A 17,662-nucleotide genomic window follows, 5' to 3' on the forward strand; every position below is an offset into this window, starting at 1 on the left:
GGAAGCTGGGACCAAGCCTGGAGAGGAGGGTTCTGTACTGGTGCTGGGGCTGGATGCTACACAAAGGACGCCCTTAAGACACTGGTGTAGAAGTTTTCAGATGCCATCCTGCCCAGGACTCTGACACAAATCTGTGCATGCACCTCCAAGCCAGCCATGGGATTAAGGTTGCAGAACCTGGGAAGTAAGGGCTTCAGGCTGCTGCTGCTAATAAAACACACTGCCAGGATGGGCTGGCTTCAGGGAATGTCGGTCCTGGCTCTAACTCACAGCCCCCTAGGGTCTCTGCAGTCTAGGCAGATCCCAGACACTCTCTTGTTCTCTCTTAGTCTCTCTGGGTCCTCTCCCTCTCCCCTCCTCCCCTCTTCTTCTCCTCTCCTCTCCTCTCTTCCTCCCTCCCTCTCTGTACAATCACATGTGTATACATGGAGGCCAGAGGTCAACCATCCATGTCTTCCTCAGCCATTATCCACTATGAGGGTCTCTCATGGGCCTGGGCTCACCTATTTGGATAGACTGGGTGGCCTGTAAGTCCCAGAGACATCTGACCCTGCGTCACCAGCACTGGGAATATGGGGTGTTATACCATGCTCACTTTTTCTTTTTTTTAAACATGGGTTTTTGAGGCTTGAACTCAGACCCTCACGCTTACACAGTTGAGAAATGTTCTCAATCCTCTGGGTAAGAGGTGTTTTTTTTTTTTTTTTTTTTAAAGATTTTTTTTCTTTGTGTGTGTGTGTGTGTGTGTGTGTGTGTGTGTGTGTGTGTGTGTGTGTGTGTGTATGCATGCATGCGCCCAAAAATAACAAAAGAGGAGCTGGAGTTATGGTGATTGTGGGCTGTCTGGCGCAGGTGCTGGGAAGCAAAGTCCAGTCATCTCAGTGAGCCCTCTACCCAGGTCCTGGGCAAGAATTTTGAGCTTTGGTTCCTTTTTAATGAGGATGAGCCAGATCAGTTTCCTTCAAAGAGCACCACCAGTCTGGCTCATGTTCAAGTCAGTGACCATAGTCTGTGCCCCAGGAACTGTGGCCATGTGTGCGGGTCCACTCCAGCAGAGGACATAGCACAAGACAAGTATTGGGTTCTGTATCTAGAGCCCCCAGATCTTCCCGCTGTCCATTCCCACACAGTGATGGGGGCCGACCGAGGCAGCTCTTGGGATCTTGGGGGAGAGGGGCGTTCGGTTATTTTCCATGAAGACAGCATCTTAGTGGGGTTGACTTGCAAAGTGCTGTCAAGGCCTTGGTTGTACAGGTGGGGCTGAGCTGGGGAGATTCTATGGCAGGGCTGTGCAGACTCTACCATGTCACCAATTTCTTCCCTCGTGAGAGACACTGCCTCCTGCCCTGCCCTCTAGGACAGGAAGAAGCTTGACAGGCTTTGAGGTGCCATATGTCCCTGGCTTCTAGTCACCTGTGTCGGTAGCCAGCCAAGAACATGCTGAGTTCATTTCCGGAGGTGAAGGCTCTGGGGCAGGTGGGGTCTGGACCCTGTCACTCTGTAGCTGCAGGGTGGGAGAACTCAGCCCCCACAGTCCCCTCTAAGACAGGAAGAGAAAGTATGGGCCGAGAGCCCAGCCTGGCCCTGGGTCACATTCACCAGGTAGCTGGTGTGAGTAGGCCAGGCTGGTCTTGGGCAGGGTTAAGAGAGCTCTGTTGTTTGGAAGCAGAGACCATGTTCTCTTTTCTTACATGCAGTCCAGAGAGTGCACATGCCCCTCTGCAGGGACAGAGGGGCCCTGGCAGGCTGTGTTGGCTTCAGGGAGAAGGACAGGTTCTCTGGTGGGGACAGGAAAGCTGCCCTAGTGGCAGCTGTGCTAGCATCCTGGCCTGCATGGCTCACAGTGGCAGGAACTGGCAGCCAGGGAAGCAAAGGGCTGAGGCCAAGGTGCAGCACAGCTGGCTCCTGGGAATTCTGGGGGAAACCCAGGTCTCCCATAGTCTACACGTGGCCTCTGTCTTTACCTTCTCATCGTGCGTGTGTGCGTGCGTGTGTGTGTGTGTGTGTGTGTGTGTGTGTGTGTGTGTGTGTGCGCGCGTGTGTTCTCATGGTGCGTGCATGCGTGTGTGTGCGTGTGTGTTCTCGTGGTGCGTGCATGCGTGTGTGTGCATGTGTGTTCTCGTGGTGCGTGCATGTGTGTGTGTGCGCACGCGCGTGTGTTTGTGTGTTCTCATGGTGCGTGCATGCATGTGTGTGTTCTCATGGTGTGTGCATGCGTGTGTGTGCATGTGTTCTCATGGTGTGTGCATGCATGTGTGTGCGTGTGTGTTCTCGTGGTGCATGTGTGTATGTTCTCATGGTGCGTGCGTGCATGTGTGTGTGTTCTCGTGGTGCGTGCATGTGTGTGTGTGTTCTCATGGTGCGTGCATGTGTGTGTGTGTGTGTGTGTGTGTGTGTGTATGTGTGGTTTGTACGCCCATGTGTCTTTTGTAGAAGTATCCCCATCATTCAGCAGGACTTTGCAGTGACTCTGTCACCTCTATAGAGACCCTATCCCTAGTCACCATTGGAGGCACTGGGTTAGGGTTTCACAGGTGATTTGGGGGGACACAGTTCAGCACATGGCCATTCCTTTGGGTTGGCCTGGCAGGCATTAGATTCTCACTGATCACTAAAGGAAGGACTCAACAGTCAAAGAGACTCAGATAATATGGGTACCAGCCCGGCTGGGTCTGTTCTCCTCCCCACCAGACTGCCAAGCAACGGCAACCTCATGTTGCTTGTTCCAATAGCAGTGGTGGTGACATGGGGGGGGCTTCCTTAGGCTCCTTGGCTCTCAGGACAAAGCTGGCTGGACCTCAGAGACCTCCCACAACAGATTGGCTGGGTTTACCATGGGGCTGGCCCTGTCCTGGCCCCGCCATGTTGTCAGCAGTGTCTTGAAAGTGGGGGAGGATTGCGGGGGGGGGGGCTCTGTCAGAACATCCATGACACGGCCGGGTTGGGTGGCAGCCTCTCTTCTTCCCTCCACAAATGCCTCCTCTTCTGCTGGGTCAAGTGGATGGTCCCCTGGCCTGTCACTGTCACTCAGAGCATGGGGTCTTGCTGTCCTTTGAGTGCCCAGGGTCCTGGCAGCCCACCCATGCCTGGTCCTGGTCCACTCCAGGAAGGGCGAGTCACCCTGGCATACCCATCCTGGGTATGCTTCATTGCTCTTTGGGTGGTTCTGCCCTGAGCTTGAGGAAGCCACAGTCTGAGCTTGTCTTCAACAACAGGGATATGTTTTCCTGTTCTCCTGCCATGGGGGTGCTCACTCACACACAGCTTCCTCTGGACGGGGTGTCAAGCTGCTGGACAAGCGGGTGGGTGGCACTCACTGTGCCCAGAGCCAGGATGGGTATGCCAGGGCACTTGGGGGTATGTCGTCTGGGCCCGGATAAGTCATCAGGGACCTCCAGTAAGACCACAGGCTTGTGAGCAAAAATAGAGCTAAGAGCATCAGCACTGATGATATGGACTAGAGCCTGCCTTGGAGGTGCAGACAGACGCCTGAGGGACCGGGTCCCTGCAGAACCCTTCCTCACTCCCTCACAGTGGATGGGAGCAAGCTGGGCCCTGGTGGCACAGAGCTGTAATCCATGACGGCTCATGCAATAAAGGCCGGGTCCTGGCTCTAGATCTGGGTTGGCTGTGGGCTACAGCAAGGTACCCCACTTCCATGGGCCTCTGGTTCTCTTTTTCAGAACTGGAGATCCCTTCCGGAGGTTTCTTGGGGTTTATAGAACTTCTGTTTCTTGGTAACTTCTCTGATCAGTTAGTTTTCCTGGAGTACAGAGGTGTCCTCACAGAAGGGAGAGTCCCTGAGTAAAGGACACACTGAAGCCTGGATGTGTGGTTTTACAGAATACCTCCACAGCCTGGCTGAATTCTGCCATCTCTGTGTGTATATGTGCAAATTTATGCATATATGCATGAGTGTATGTATACATATATATACATACATAAGCATATTTACCACATGTGGATACACACACAGACATACATACACACATGTGCTTCTATTTGCACATGTCTGTGTGTGTATATACAAACCACCTCTGACTTACAAAGGTTTTAATTTTACAATAGTGTGAAGATGACAAGGAGGACCCACACTTTGACGTGTGACCTTCCCCGTGCTATGCTAGGCACAGGCATAGTGTTCCTGGGGGATTCTGGGCAGGGTCAGGGGGTCTGCTCCCAGGCAGCTCGAGGACAGAGGGAGGCAGCCAGTGCTCCACTGCCCGCTGTGCCATTGGTGTTTTTAGATGTGGGTGAGTTTCTGGTCAGTCACACGAGTTGTTCACCTCTCTGTTACAGACTAGGCTCTGAGCTAGATGGTCTGTGTAGCAGCCTACTGTGTGTTTTCTGAGTGTCATGGAGCAGGGGGTGGGGGCAGGCTTGTTGAGCTGTATTTGGTGGCTTAGCCCCATTTAATGCATCATTGAATGACAATTTTTTTACTTTGTAGGATTTTCATCACATAGCCTCACTGTAAATTGAGCGTCCCCTCCCTCCCTCCCTCCCTCCCTCCCTCCCTCCCTCCCTCCCTCCCTCCCTCTCTCTCTCTCTCTCTCTCTCTCTCTCTCTCTCTCTCTCTCTTTCTCTTTCTCTCTCCATATGCAAAGGGGCAGCATTTCTGTCTGAAAAAAATGAGTGCCTGGATTAAACACACAATGGGGTTGCCACTTGGCCCGTGTGCTGGCATCTCACCGAGTATAAACACCCATTATCTCACAGGGTGCTCTCTCCCCTCATCCTCTCCTAACTAGAAGCTCTTGCAGGGGACTGGGAGGGCTCTTCTTGTTTCTAGCAATAGAGCCTGGGGCTTCCTCCATGTGGGGTCTAGTACCATCCGGGGGCTGGGGATGAATGCACCCAAGCAAGACCATTGGAGCAGCTGGGTCTAGATCTGTGGGGGCTGGCTTGATTTTCTTACCGTTTGTCCATCCGAGTAGATGCCTGGTTCATCTCACTGTTGGCGATGAAGTTTCGGATCTCGGAGAAGTAGGAATCTTCCTTCTCATCTAAAAGTGCATGGTTGTCCGACTCGGAGGTGGGGGAGGAGGCGCTGGTACCCAGGTGGTTTGTGAGCACCCCAGAGTGCTGGCTCACTGTGGAAGGGGTGAGTGTCAGGGGCATTCTGGGAGCATCAACCTCACCCACTCCCCCCCACGCCAGTGTGCACTTGGGGTGATCTCAGGGAACCGTGTCTTAGTGAGTTGTTTGAGGGGTGGAATTGCTCCTGCCCTGCCGGCTCGCCTCCCCTGTCCATCCCCCACTGTGCCCCACACCCCACCAACCTGGTGCACCCTCATGTTCATGCTTCTTCAGGTGCCGGTCCAGGTTGGTCTGCTGCCCAAAGCAGCGGTTGCACAGGTGACACTTGAACGGCTTCTCTTTATTGTGGATGTTCCTCACGTGCCGCTGGAGGTTCGAGGAGATGCTGAATGACCGGTCACAATACTTGCACCTGGAAAACAGGTGCACCTTGCCTCAGAGGAGAGGAGATCAAGTGTGGTGGGACTGGGACAGGGCCAGACCTCTGTATCCATACGGCAGCTGTATCCACTGTGGAGTCCCCGAGGCCACCTGACTACCCAGCTGGAGAGTTCAGATGTGTCCCAGGGGCGCTGTCTCTAGAGACATCTAGGTCCTGTTTAAATTGCCCCTGAGCTAGTAGAGGGAGTTAGATGCAGTGTGAGATGACATTCTCCAGTTAGCCTCAAGAGGGCAGCCTTGAAACATGGAAAGCTGCAGACTCTGCTGGCAGTTACCCTGTGATGGGAAAGCCGTCTTCATTCAATCTTCTCTATCGCAGGAAGGCCTGCCTCTGGCTCCTCTGACTGAAGACCTTGTGCAAGCCCCATCTTACTTAGGGACTCAGTGTGACTATCTAATGTTCTTAGCAGCCCAGAAGGTTAGGTGGGGGCTTTTGGCCTTGTGGCCTCGACCACTGAGGCCAACTGGTAGCCATGCTGGGCCCTCAAGGAACCACCAGCTCCTTCGTGTTCAGATGATTGCCATGTCCCCACCAGGCTAACCAAGCAATCAAATTAGAAAAAAAAAGATACTAGCAGCCAGCATGCATTTGATCAGAAATCCTGGCACAGTTAGAAGCCGTGGGCAGTGAGAATTGTCTGCATGAGCATGCCCCCAGGTGCGGCCTCGGTGGCCCGAACAGCAGAGAACAGAGGCCTGCTCTCCCCCAGTCTTATAACAGGCCCAAGCAATGCCCACAACAAAGAAACCGAGCCCGAAACAAAGAGTAGAGAGTGATTTAAGAAGGAACCTTCCAAGCTCTGCAGCACACGTGAGCTGCCTTGCAAAGGAGCAACGTCTGCACTGTGGGGAGTCTCAGCTGTGCATGGATGACAGGGCTTCCCAAGGGCCTGTCCACATAGGCAGACCCTGCAGCAGCAATCCCAACGCCATGTGTTTTTTTATTGCATATATGTGCATGCATGCAGTGAGTGTGAATATGTGGGTGTGTGCGTACGTGTGTACAAGTGTTCAGGAATATGACCATATACCTGTGGAAATGGCCATCAGAATGCCTTTTGGGTGCTTGTCTGGATCTATAGGCACACAGCCCTTGAAAACTGTTGGTGTGACTGTATATGTTCACATCTTAGAAATGAGTCCTGCTAGGTGACAGCACAACACACAGGATTGCCAGTGCCAGTGCCATGGGACAGGCTGCCCCGGTTTCTGGAGCCAGATCCTGTGATGTCACCCTCCGGGAGGACAAAGATGGGGGCTTTTCTTCACCCACAGTGTGACTGTTCTAAATACAGCAGCCTGGCATTCCGATGGGCCCTACCCCACTGAGATGGGGCTGGTGGCCTGCTCTAGAGTGGCACTCTGGTCACAAGCCTTTGTCATGTGGTTGAGGACATGCCTGAGGACACCAAGGACACAGCCAGGAGGGGCTATGTCAAAGCTGCTTTTATAGCATCGTGTCGTCCAGTACAGAAGGGGCCAGGCCCAGAGACTAAGATCGGAGGTCTGTGTGGGCTGTGTGGGCTGTGTGGGCCCCTGCCCAGGGTGTCTGATGGATCTGATCATGTTCTGTGACAGGGTGTGTGTCTGCATGTGTTTCTGTTCCTGTTGAGTGCAGAACCTTCGAGGATTGCAGTTAACTTTGCCCTTGGACGCTCAGAGCCTGCAAGTCCAGAGCCTGGACATCCTCTGGGCCCTGACTGCCAGATAAAACCGAGGAAGTTTAAGGCCCTGGAGAACGGGAGGCTGCTCTGAGGGACCCTCCCTCTTTCCCAGGCTCTTCCTTCAGGATTGACCACAGCTGACAGACACTCCCAACTTTGAGTTCTTGTGTTACTCTTCATGGTCCCCTTATTCGGTTCCTGGAGTCTACAGCCTTGCCCGAGACCAGGCTCCCCCTGGCTCTTTTCATGGGTCTTCATGACCTAGCTTCTTTTCTGAAGCATAGGCATGGGCCTCTATCTTAGGTTGTCCTGAGTGGCCTCTAGGCCATGTGGGTGTCCTTGATCACAGCATTTCTTCCCACACTCCGGGAAGCAGCCTGACTCATGTGACCACCTGCAAAGTACGCTCTGGAGGTATCCCTGTTGGTTTTCTTTGTCTGAGCAATAACAGACCTCAGTCCTTCATGCTCTGCAGCCTCTTGCTGATGCAAGAGCTCAGAAGGAATGTCACCTCTCACCTGCACTCACCCCACACCCTAAAACATATAGACACCTTAGTGGAGGCAGGCCCAGGTCTTCCTGCTCTTTGGGGGTGATTACTCAGGAAAGGAAAACTTGATTTGCAACTGCCCACGGGACTGGGAGTTCATTCCACCAGGATGAGAATTCTCTGCAGATGCTGTAGGTCAGCCAGGCAGCCCTGTCTGCTTGTCTGTCTGAAGCATATTCACAAAGTTCTTTTTTTATTTTTTTAATTTGGTTCCTCAGAAAACGCAGAGACACTTTGACAGGTCCCCCCTCCCCACCCTAGATCTGGCAGAGACTCCTAAGCATGGGAATGCTGGGATGAAGTAGGATGGAGAGGGGATGCTGGCAGAGGGAGGCTGCAGGGGTGAAGGCTCGCACAGAGCTCTGGGGCCAGGATGGGCTGCGTGTTCTGTCTGCTTGCTGTGCTCTGAACGTAGCCTCTCCTTGTTCGAATCTAAATAAATGGCCCAGGCAGAGACATCCACTTGAAATTTAGGGGAGCAGAGAGCCCAGGGCTGTGAGGGAGCAGAGTTCACCCAGCAGCTGGGCTCTGCACTGTGAATAAGCTGACAGGCAGCTAGGGAAATTTACAGCTGTGCCGCATAGAGCAACACACCATTGTGCTCACAGAAATGAGAGGGCACAAGCAGCCCAGCAGAGAGCTTTGGGAGGACCTTGCTGTGACCATGCCTGTGGCAGTTCCAGGGAAGTGTGGGATGCACAAGGCAGGAGAGGGCAAAAGCATGCCTCTCGGCCTCCAGGCAGCAGCATCTTCCCCGAGACACAGGAGGGCTACCACCAGTACTTCATCATTTTAGAAGTGAGGACAGAAAAGGAAAGAAGAGATTAAGAATGTTCTAAGAATAAAAATAAATAAGGAAGCGGCTTGCAGGAGCCACCTGCAGCCCCACTGGACACTGTCGGCTTTTAACACAGGACGTGCAGCGGGAGCTGGGAAGAGGATGAAGGCAACACAACCACACTCTGGGAGCCGCAGGCCTGACCAGGAGTTCCAGGTTGGTCCAGGAAGGCTTGTATCCACATACGATGCAGGCTACGCCTGACAGCCAGGAGAGCCTCTACAGCCTTTTCATTACCAACTCAATTTTTCCATTTTAAATAAAAATTTATATGTGTGTGAGTGCATAGATGAATACATAGTCAAGTGTATATGCTAGTGTGTGCATGCATGTATATATGCATGTTAAGTGTACATTTGTGTGGAGGCCAGAGGTTAACACTGGGTGTCTTCTATTATTGCTTTCAACCTTATTTCTTGAGGGTCTCTCCTTGAAACTGGATCTCACTAGACTAGCTGGCCAGAAAATTCCAGGGATGTTCCTGTCTCTGTCCAGCTAGCACTGAGATTACAGGGACACACTGCCATGCTCAGCTTGTATGTGAGTGCTGGGGATCTGAATGCAGGTTCTCATGGTTGCAAGACCATCTTCCCCAGCCCCAGCTGATCACGTCTTTCTACCTCTGCAAACCAAGTTCTATAGAGCCTAACATGCTGGAGTTTTAGGATGTAAGCATGCCATTAAGTGTGTGTTCTCCAGCTTCAGGCCGACATTTCGAAGCCAGGAGAAGCTGTGTGCTAAGATCTGCTTCCTGGCTGGAGTGTGTGGGAAAGCTGCCTCTGGGGAAAGCAGAGGCCAGCCTGGTCAAGACACAGAGACACGTGTGAAATGGGGGGATTTCTGAGGGCTTCCTCATCACCCAAGGCAGCCCTCTTCATGTTTCTTGGGAAGGTCCCAGCCTCTGAAGAGTGCATACACCCTCATGTGCATACACAGTGACCATGCACACATGTGCTGACACTGAGGTGGGCATCATACTTAGGTCAAGTATACCAGACCTTTGCCCTCTGCAGTGGATTTCTAGGACGGGCTCTGCTTTCTCCTGTTACAACTTAAACTCCTTCCAGTTATCAAAGCAAGACCAAGGTCCCCAGTAGTATCAAGAGGCAAGCTGCACGCTTTAAACCCCTCGGCGAAGGCCTGCCTCGAGCCAGATAAAGTCAGGATTTGCAACACAAACTTGCAAAGCAATTATTGTTACCAAAGTCGAAACTCTCAGATTGGAGAGAGCAAAAGAAATCAATGATAATTAAATTCTTCTATAAACACGGCCCCTACCCTCTGGGGGCTCTTAGCACGACACGCTGTCCAGGAGTCGGCTCTCATTACAGAAAAAACACAGGGCTCGTTTTCTGGGCGAGGACCAGACCAAATAAATCTTTCTGTTGCTTGCCTTTGTTAAGTTGTAAGTCACCATTTTCAGAGTAGACGAGGGGGGCTGCGTGTCGCGGAGGGCTGGGAGGCATGGGGCACAGACCAGAAGAGCTGTCGTTCTTTCTGCTAGCACAGACGAGGGCCTGTGGCCACCAGAGATGCTCTGCATACCTGAACGGGGCTTGGGGGTCACAACACACGCATACCCACATGGGCTCCCTGCCGCAGGGAAGGCAGTGCTCTGTCATCATGGGACTACTTCCTGGTGACACAGGTCTGCATGGGCACCGTACAGGAGTGTGACGCCATCAGTCTGAAACCGAGCTAAACTCGTTCTTTCCCAAAGCCTCCGCCAGCTAGACACACCCCAGTATGTGTTGGTAAACTGGTCCCGGCAGAGAAGTGGCCATGTCCCTGTTTGTCTCAGGGTGACAATTGCCTGAATTCTGTTTAAAAAGGCCTACTCCCTGACTGGGAGCACAGGGCAAGCAAAGGCGGCATCCTCAGCCCTTCTTGTGAAAAAAAAAAAAAAAAAGGCTCAAGGACACAAAGGACAGGGACCTGGGGCCAGAAGAGTAGGCAACAGCGGCCCGAAGTCCCAAACCTCGGAGAATCTCAGGACACCTCTAAGCTGTAACTCCTCAGTTCTGAAGTCGGGATAGTAAGATCCACTAGGAGGCTGCTCCGAGTCACTGGACGACTTGCATATCCCAAGATACTGTATGGCCCCCTCTCTACTTCAGCGACTTGGCCTCCCACTCAGGGCTGCTGCAGAGGATCAAGGGCACCCCATATCTGTTAAGAGATCATACTTGGGGAGGAGGTGGCTACGGTCCTCATGACAGGGACAAGATTGGACGGGGCTGGCTGGCTAAGGTTCTCCCCTGTGGAGAATCCAGCTTCCAGTCACATCTCTCTCTGATTTTGACTGCTTGCCCTGGCTCACTCTTCAGTTACAGGAGAGGAGAGGTCTCCTACATCTTCTTTTGGGAGCATGGAAGGAACCTTCCAGAAATTTCCTGGGCACTTCCTGCCTCATCCTTACACTATTCCAGGGAGCTGGAGGGTGGTGGGCCAGGAGATAGAGGCAGAGGATATCAGGGCCAGGTCTCACTGGGCACTGTGACTCCTGTCCACTGCCATTCTGGTGGCCACAGCCCTGTGGGTATATCTGAATGTAGGCGTCTGCTCAGAGCAGGGAACTAAGGGTGCGTGGAGGAAGACGAGGTGGCTCCTACCTGTATGGCTGTTCCCCGGTGTGTGTCCTCAGATGTCTTGTGAGATTCGCAGATCTGGGGAAGATCTTGCCACAGTACCTGAGGCAGAGGGAAGAGAGGTGGGAGAGGCATTAGGGTGGTCCACACTGCCCTTTTCCAGATTTCTCTTCATCCAGAGCCCAGCTCAGAGGCTTTACACTTGGTGGCAGGACCTGTCATGCCAGAATCCTACTTCAGTATCTGCTCTTTGCCTTGAGCCCAGACATCTCACAAAGCACAGGGCAGAGGGACCAGCATCACTCCCTCAGTCTGGGGGCCTTAGTGACTGGGATCAGCGAGGGAGTCTGGAGAATGTCCTCCCAACACCGTGAGCAACGGCAGAAACTGCAGTGCTGGGCTCACCATCCTTCCTAGTGCTCTGGCTGACCAGCTGTGCTCCTCTGGCTTCTGTGCTCAGTCAGGTGAAGCTAAGTTGCACACTGGGCTCAGGTGACGCAGCATAGTGGACGGCTTTAGACGCCCTACCCACGTTACTCGTGTGTAAACGATGACACCAAGCAGACAGTACGCTCACCATGCTTTACCGTGACTGCAACTCTGGCCTCTTCCAGAAGCAGGTTCACCGCCACAGGTGTGTGCGGCCCCTTCCCACTAGCACCCAAAGGGCCCTCGGCATGTCTCACCTGCATGTGTATCTCTCCTTGCCCTTCCTGAGGATGGGATCCGAGAGCGTTGGGGGTGGGGACCGGAAATTGAAGGGGTGGTGAGGCAGGGGCTGCAGGGAGCTGCCTGAGTCGGCCTTCATGGCTGCAAAGCTTTCCAGCTTCTCTGTCATGGTTTCTATGGCCGACATCTGCAGGTATGGAGAGAGCAGAGGTCAGGTACTCAGCCTGGCTGTTATCTGTCTTCAGAGAGTGGGTACCTGGGGTCCGTGTGTCTCTGATCGTATCTGTAACCCTCAGATAGCCATTGGAGGCAGGGACATGGCTTATTCTGTCCTTGTCCTTAGAACTGGAGCTATAGTCCAGGGGTCTCTGGAGTGGTTCTTTCAACCTGGTAGGCAGAATCTGATTCTAACTCCAGGCTAATCAGGCTCCACAGAGACTCAAGGCTTTGGTAACAGGGGCACTGATCACGAAGCTGCACCTCTCCCATTTGTCCCATGGGCACCACGGGAGGCTGAGGCCAGGGCCAAGAGAAAGAGGAGCCAAAGAAAGTCATGGAACAGTTTCCTGGGCCGTTATAAGTTGTGACAAGGTCTCTGCTAAACATCTATCCCAGAGGGCCGGTTTTGTCTGGCAGACCACAGAGATGGGGCTGGTGAGGGCAGGCAAAGGGAGACAGGAGTGGAGCAGGTATAGGTGGAGATGTAGAGGGAAAAGGTTCAGGCTCTTCAAGTGCTGTGAATGTTGGGAGAGTCTAGACCTAGAGGAGGACTCCAGACCCCTCACCAATGGAGCATGGGTGAGCAAGAAGAGAGGGTGTGACCCCTCACCCAGGCTCCTCGCTCGTGGCCAGCTGCCTCTGCTTAGTGCTAGCCCCCTGCACAAGGCACTTGTTCACTGATGTCAGAACCTGGGACCCAGCTGCCCATGGATGAACAAAGGCAGCATGCCACAGGGCTGTGACCCTTCTGCATGGCTCCAGTCACTCAGCCCTTCAGCACCTCCAGGAATGCCCAAAGCATCCTCGTGGGCTCTGTTTGTTGGGCACTGCCAACAGGGAACAGAGGGCTTTGTATTACTGCTTCTTGGAAGCCTCATAATGCAGAGACATTTGTTATCCGAGGAAAGGACAGTAGGGCTGTAATAGAAACCCACATAGAGCAGTTGAGTGGACACTATGCCCAGGAACAGTGGTGAGCCGCTGGACAGCTCTGCGTAGGCTACAGAGACTCAGGCCTTGCCCCGTTGAGATGGGACTAACACATGACCCTCAATAGAACACGCCACACCCACTCTGCAGCCCATGCTCACTGGTGGGCAGATGGAAACTGCCTTGCTCTCTAAGCTACCACCCAGCTCCTCTAGAGCCCTTTCCAAAGCCTGAAAGATGGATCCTCAGGGTGACACTGAGGTCTTTGGCACAGCAGTAACTGCCTACCTCCCCACAGGTCTTGATGATAGCCTATGAACATAGAGATTCCTAAGGCTCCCAGGCTTGGCAAGGAGCTGCTTTTGGGCATGCCCACTGTGCCTGCACCCAAAGAGCTTCACATTCATATGTCAAGTCTCAGGCCCAGAAGGGCTTGGTGATGATGGGGCTGGGCACTGGAGGGTGCAGGTTATTCAATGTCGCTGCACAGTAGTAATGTCTGTTTCATGAAAACCTTTCCATGGTTACCAGGCTTTCTGTCTCAGTGACAGACAGCCTATCAGACCATTTAACTGGTAACCATAAGTCATCTCTTTTCTGCCTCTTCATCCTGGCTCTGGGCCACAAGGGCAGGCAGAGAAGGTAGGCTCACAGGAGCAGTGGGCAGAAGGGACAATGGGCAGCCGGCCCCCCACAGGCCTCTCTTCCTCAGGCCGGGTGGGTCCTGCCTGCCTGGCCTGCTCTGCCCCATCAGACATTCCCGTGAGCTCCTAGCGCAAACACAAACACCGGATGCGCCTGGCTGGCTTGTCGACTTTTTCCAGCCAGCCCTGGGAAAATTGGGGGAAGCTATTAACCAAACTCTGAGGCCCGATGGAACAATGGGAGCTCTAAGTTTAGCTGTGAACTCAGCCAGGGTACAGGTTTCACAGACTGGGCTTACTCAAGGCGGGAAGCTCAGGGAAGAACAATGCTCTACGCAGGGCTTTTGGCCTGAAGATTCGCGGGTGGTGAGGGAGGCTTAAGGGCTATGGCCTGCAGCTCACAGGAGGGGACAGACCTCTAGCACTGAGAACAGGGCAGGACCCCTGGAGGACTTTCCCTTGGGCTGTGCCCTTCCTGGGTGGGGGTGGGGTAGGTAAGCATATGGCCTGGGTGCACAGGCAGGGTCCTAAGCAGGCTGGAGGGGTCTATACTCCACTTCCTGACTGTGGGGCTCTCCGGCTTCCATGGAGCTCCTTGGGAATGGCTTGGCTTCCCTCCATGTTCTCTCTGCTCCTTCCTGCTGAGTCTTGCCCCTGCCTCTTTCCACGAAGGCCTGTCCTTCCTCTGGTCCTTTCACTTGAAGCATGCTAAGGTATCGTCCACCCCAGGAACACCAGCTCAGGGTTTCCTTATGTCCAAGACTACGATCCTCTTGCCATCCTGCACCAGGCGTGTATCCCTTCCTAGGGCCTGGGACCCTCCCAAGTATGGGCCCCAAGCATGGGCTCCAATCATGGGTTCCAAGCATGGGCCCCAAGCATGGGCTCCAAGCATGGGCCCCAAGCATGGGCAAGAGGCCCCTAGACAGACCCAAGGGCTTCTCTATGAGAACCCACCCTTTCCCATGTTCTCCAGCTCCACAGTGACCCATGGGACCTGCAGAGAGTCCCCCTCTGCCTCCTGGGAACCAGAACCTGAGGCCCAGAGCTTGTTCATGTGGGGTCGAAGTACACCCATCTCGGATGCCCACTGTGGTTGTTACCTGGGGGTGGAACAGAAGTGGGGACGGCCGCAGGTACTTCTCCTTCAGGACTCCCACAGGGTCTGTCACCTTCCGCTTTTCTACCCTGCTGGACAGCAACACAGAGGGTTACATACCCCACTGAGACACTCGTCCCTTGGTAGCATGTCTGTGCCGGGTTAATCGTGAGGCTGCTGTGGAGGTGGCAACAGATCTGCCAGCCGAATCCAACCTGAATTCACTGGGCCCTGAGGACAGTGGGGACAGGGCCCAGCTGCCCACTTGCCCACATTCCTTCACACACTTTCCCACTTCTTTTAGTCCCCCTGTATCCCTTCAAACAGTTATCACCTCTTATGTATGATGGTAGGTTTGGTGCTGGAGTGTAGATATTCTGTGGAGGCTCCATGTGCACCAGCCTCCTACCCACTGGCTGGTCATGCCTGGATGGTGGGGGCTGCCCTCAGGGTCTCCAGCACACCCACAAGTCACTCTGCATCACTCCAGGGGCTTGCTGCCTACACCTCAACTAGTTTGTCCCGCTGGTCACTGGCACAGTACACTTTGCTTATTTGTGCTCACAAATGTAGGTTTCTGTCTTGGGGAAGTCACCAGAGACTTCCTACAGCAGCCAGGCAGACAGTACCGGAAAACCCTCAGTGGCTGCTGGAGATTGCAATTCTAGAATCTTCCTCAAGTGTCAGCGACAACTTGTTAGACATTAAATCTCCATGGTCAGTGCAAGTGGCAGCCAGATCCTTTCTTTTGCCCCCACAATTCCCAGCAAAAGCAGCACCTCCCTGTCTCAGGCACTGGTGGTGCAGAAGTCCAAGAGGAGTTTTGTTCAAACCCGCTGGCCCTTTTGCCCCCAAGACACCAGAACAAGCTGTCCCTAAGAACTTGCATCCCTCCTGAGCCCTGGTCTTGCCTACCCTTCTACCAATTGATGCCGTTATTTCCCTGCCTTCCAGGGCACAGCAGCCGGAGAAGCATGGTGACTGCCAGAGCGGCACAGGAGGAAAGCACAGCAGCTCCAGGTTCCCAGAGGAGACTCAAGTCCTGTCCATGGACGGCGAAGAAATCAAGGCTAAGGACTGCTGTGGCTGTAGGAAGGGCTTTGCGAACGGGTGGAGATAAATACCAAGACGCTTGGCTCTCGGCAAGAGTTGTCAGCCTGCGGCTTCACTCAGGTAACTAAGGCCCGCCTGCTGGAGGGAGGGGGTCTCTCGTGACAGTGTTCAGCCTTTCGATCACCTAGGAATGGTGACTCTGGCAGAGAAAGGGAGCCAAGCAGCAGGAGGGGAGCCTTGATGAACCTGGCGTGGGGACAGTGGAGTAGCTCAGGACCCTCCTTATGGTCTGGCTGCGCTCTGTCCTAGTCTCCCGGGCCTTCACCCGGAGGGGGTTCTGCAAACACACGTATTTGTCCACCATGACTGGACCGTTTTGCGGAGGACCCACACTGAGGCGCACTGCTGCTGTTCCCACTGAGCGCGTCTGTCTGCAGAAGCTTGTCCAGCCCCTCCAGTGGCCACAGTCTTAGGTCCTAAGGACAAGCACTGAGCCTAGCTTCTGGACATTATGAGCAAAGACAACAGGAGAATGTAAATGGAGGCTCTGGGGTCCTGTGGTCAGTTCCCATGTTTCTCCTCTGTCAGACTGACCATGGATTCCTTGCAGCTTACAGAAATTATATGAGGGTCATCAGTCTGGTAGAAGGGGCAGGCAGGAGATGGAAGAAAAGGCCAGAAGGGGGCTCAGGCAGAGTTCCCTCAGGCATGGGGTCTAGCCAGAAGGCTCTGTTTGTCTCCAAGTACCTGCCCATGTTCTGTATGAGTCCATGGGGCAGCTGGTGCCTCTTGCTTCCTGCCTTAGAAGAGTACTGACTAGTACTTCCGCCTCTCTTTCCTCTCTGGAGCCTCAGCATTTCCTCATGTAAGCTGTGGGAGGCACATTTTCTAAGAAACACCTGATGGATATCTTTCTTGTTTCCTGGGATTATGAAGCCAGAATCCGCCAGAAAACAGAAGCATGTCGGGTGGGGAAGCTGCAGCCTGGGGCCTGAGTAGGTAGGTACCTGTGGGTGCAGCTGTCCAGTCTGCCTTGCTTGGGATTTTCTCACAGATTTATCACCTGCTAGCCTCTCTCAGAGCTGTGGGTCTATCCCCAGTCCTCACACCGTGGCCAGCCCCAAGGAGACACATATTCCCTGAACATCTCTTGATGCATGCTCACACATGTGTACAATATGCCTGCAAAGCAGGGTCAACGTCCAATGCATAACCCTCTTCTTACTCCCTGTGACTCCTCACATGGCAAAGTAGGTGACATATGCTGGCAGGGTCAGGGCTCCAAACATGGAAACAGGCTCTGCTTTCCAAGCCCACCTGCCTCTTTGGGCGGCTCAATGCCTTCCATAAGCCAGAGTAGACTCAAACTTGCCCTTCACTGGAACCAGTAGCAGAGAGGCAAGAATTCTGCTCTACCAGGACCAGTTCCTTTGCTAGGTCCCCTCATGTGACTCTAGGGTAGTGTGGGGCACAGGGCAATCTCAGGAGAATAGAGCTGCAGGGAGATGGAGCAAGTTCTCAAGAGGTAGAGTAGGTTGTACTGACCTTCGTGGAGGGCAGAGATTAGTTCCAGACAAGACAGCTGATGAGGGAGGGGCTCTGGATGGGGTCTAATGAGAGGCTCGAGGAAGGTTGGAAGACATCTACCCTTGAGGGAGCATGGGACCCCCATGGGCTGAGGCACCTCCCTGATGCCAGCAAATGCACGCACATGGAAGAATCTTGAGTTAGGTTGGGTGAGAAAGACAGAGTCTCTGCCTAACTCCATGGATGTGGGTCCCTGGGGAGAGCCAGTGAGGGCAGGCCATGTTAATACCTGTAGATGGGATCCATGAAGAAGGGCGAGGGCTTGGCATAGTGCAGGGATGGCTGTTGGGGCAGCTGTGCTGGGCACACCTTAGGCAGCCCCTCACCAGCCCCCGGCTTC

At 53.7% G+C, this 17,662-nt stretch overlaps 1 protein-coding gene across 10 annotated transcripts in view; it reads right to left on the reverse strand.

The window, feature by feature from the left end:
• The window catches only part of Prdm16 (PR/SET domain 16), a 326,632-nt gene that overhangs the window by 7,585 nt on the left and 301,385 nt on the right, over positions 1-17,662 (reverse strand). For 7 of the 10 annotated variants that reach the window (XM_076565800.1, XM_076565797.1, XM_076565795.1 and 4 more), the window contains exons 9-14: positions 17,552-17,662; positions 14,687-14,774; positions 11,808-11,977; positions 11,146-11,223; positions 5,283-5,452; positions 4,919-5,093 (exon numbers count right to left, since the gene is read on the reverse strand). The exon at positions 17,552-17,662 is cut by the window's right edge and continues 1,306 nt beyond it. In XM_076565800.1, the coding sequence (XP_076421915.1) occupies positions 4,919-5,093; positions 5,283-5,452; positions 11,146-11,223; positions 11,808-11,977; positions 14,687-14,774; positions 17,552-17,662 (792 nt within the window). The remainder of the gene's footprint in view (positions 1-4,918; positions 5,094-5,282; positions 5,453-11,145; positions 11,224-11,807; positions 11,978-14,686; positions 14,775-17,551) is intronic. The other 3 variants (XM_076565801.1, XM_076565802.1, XM_076565798.1) reach the window with 1 other exon arrangement.

The sequence above is a fragment of the Peromyscus maniculatus genome, chromosome 2 (genome assembly GCF_049852395.1).
Source record: "Peromyscus maniculatus bairdii isolate BWxNUB_F1_BW_parent chromosome 2, HU_Pman_BW_mat_3.1, whole genome shotgun sequence".
NCBI lineage: Eukaryota > Metazoa > Chordata > Mammalia > Rodentia > Cricetidae > Peromyscus > Peromyscus maniculatus.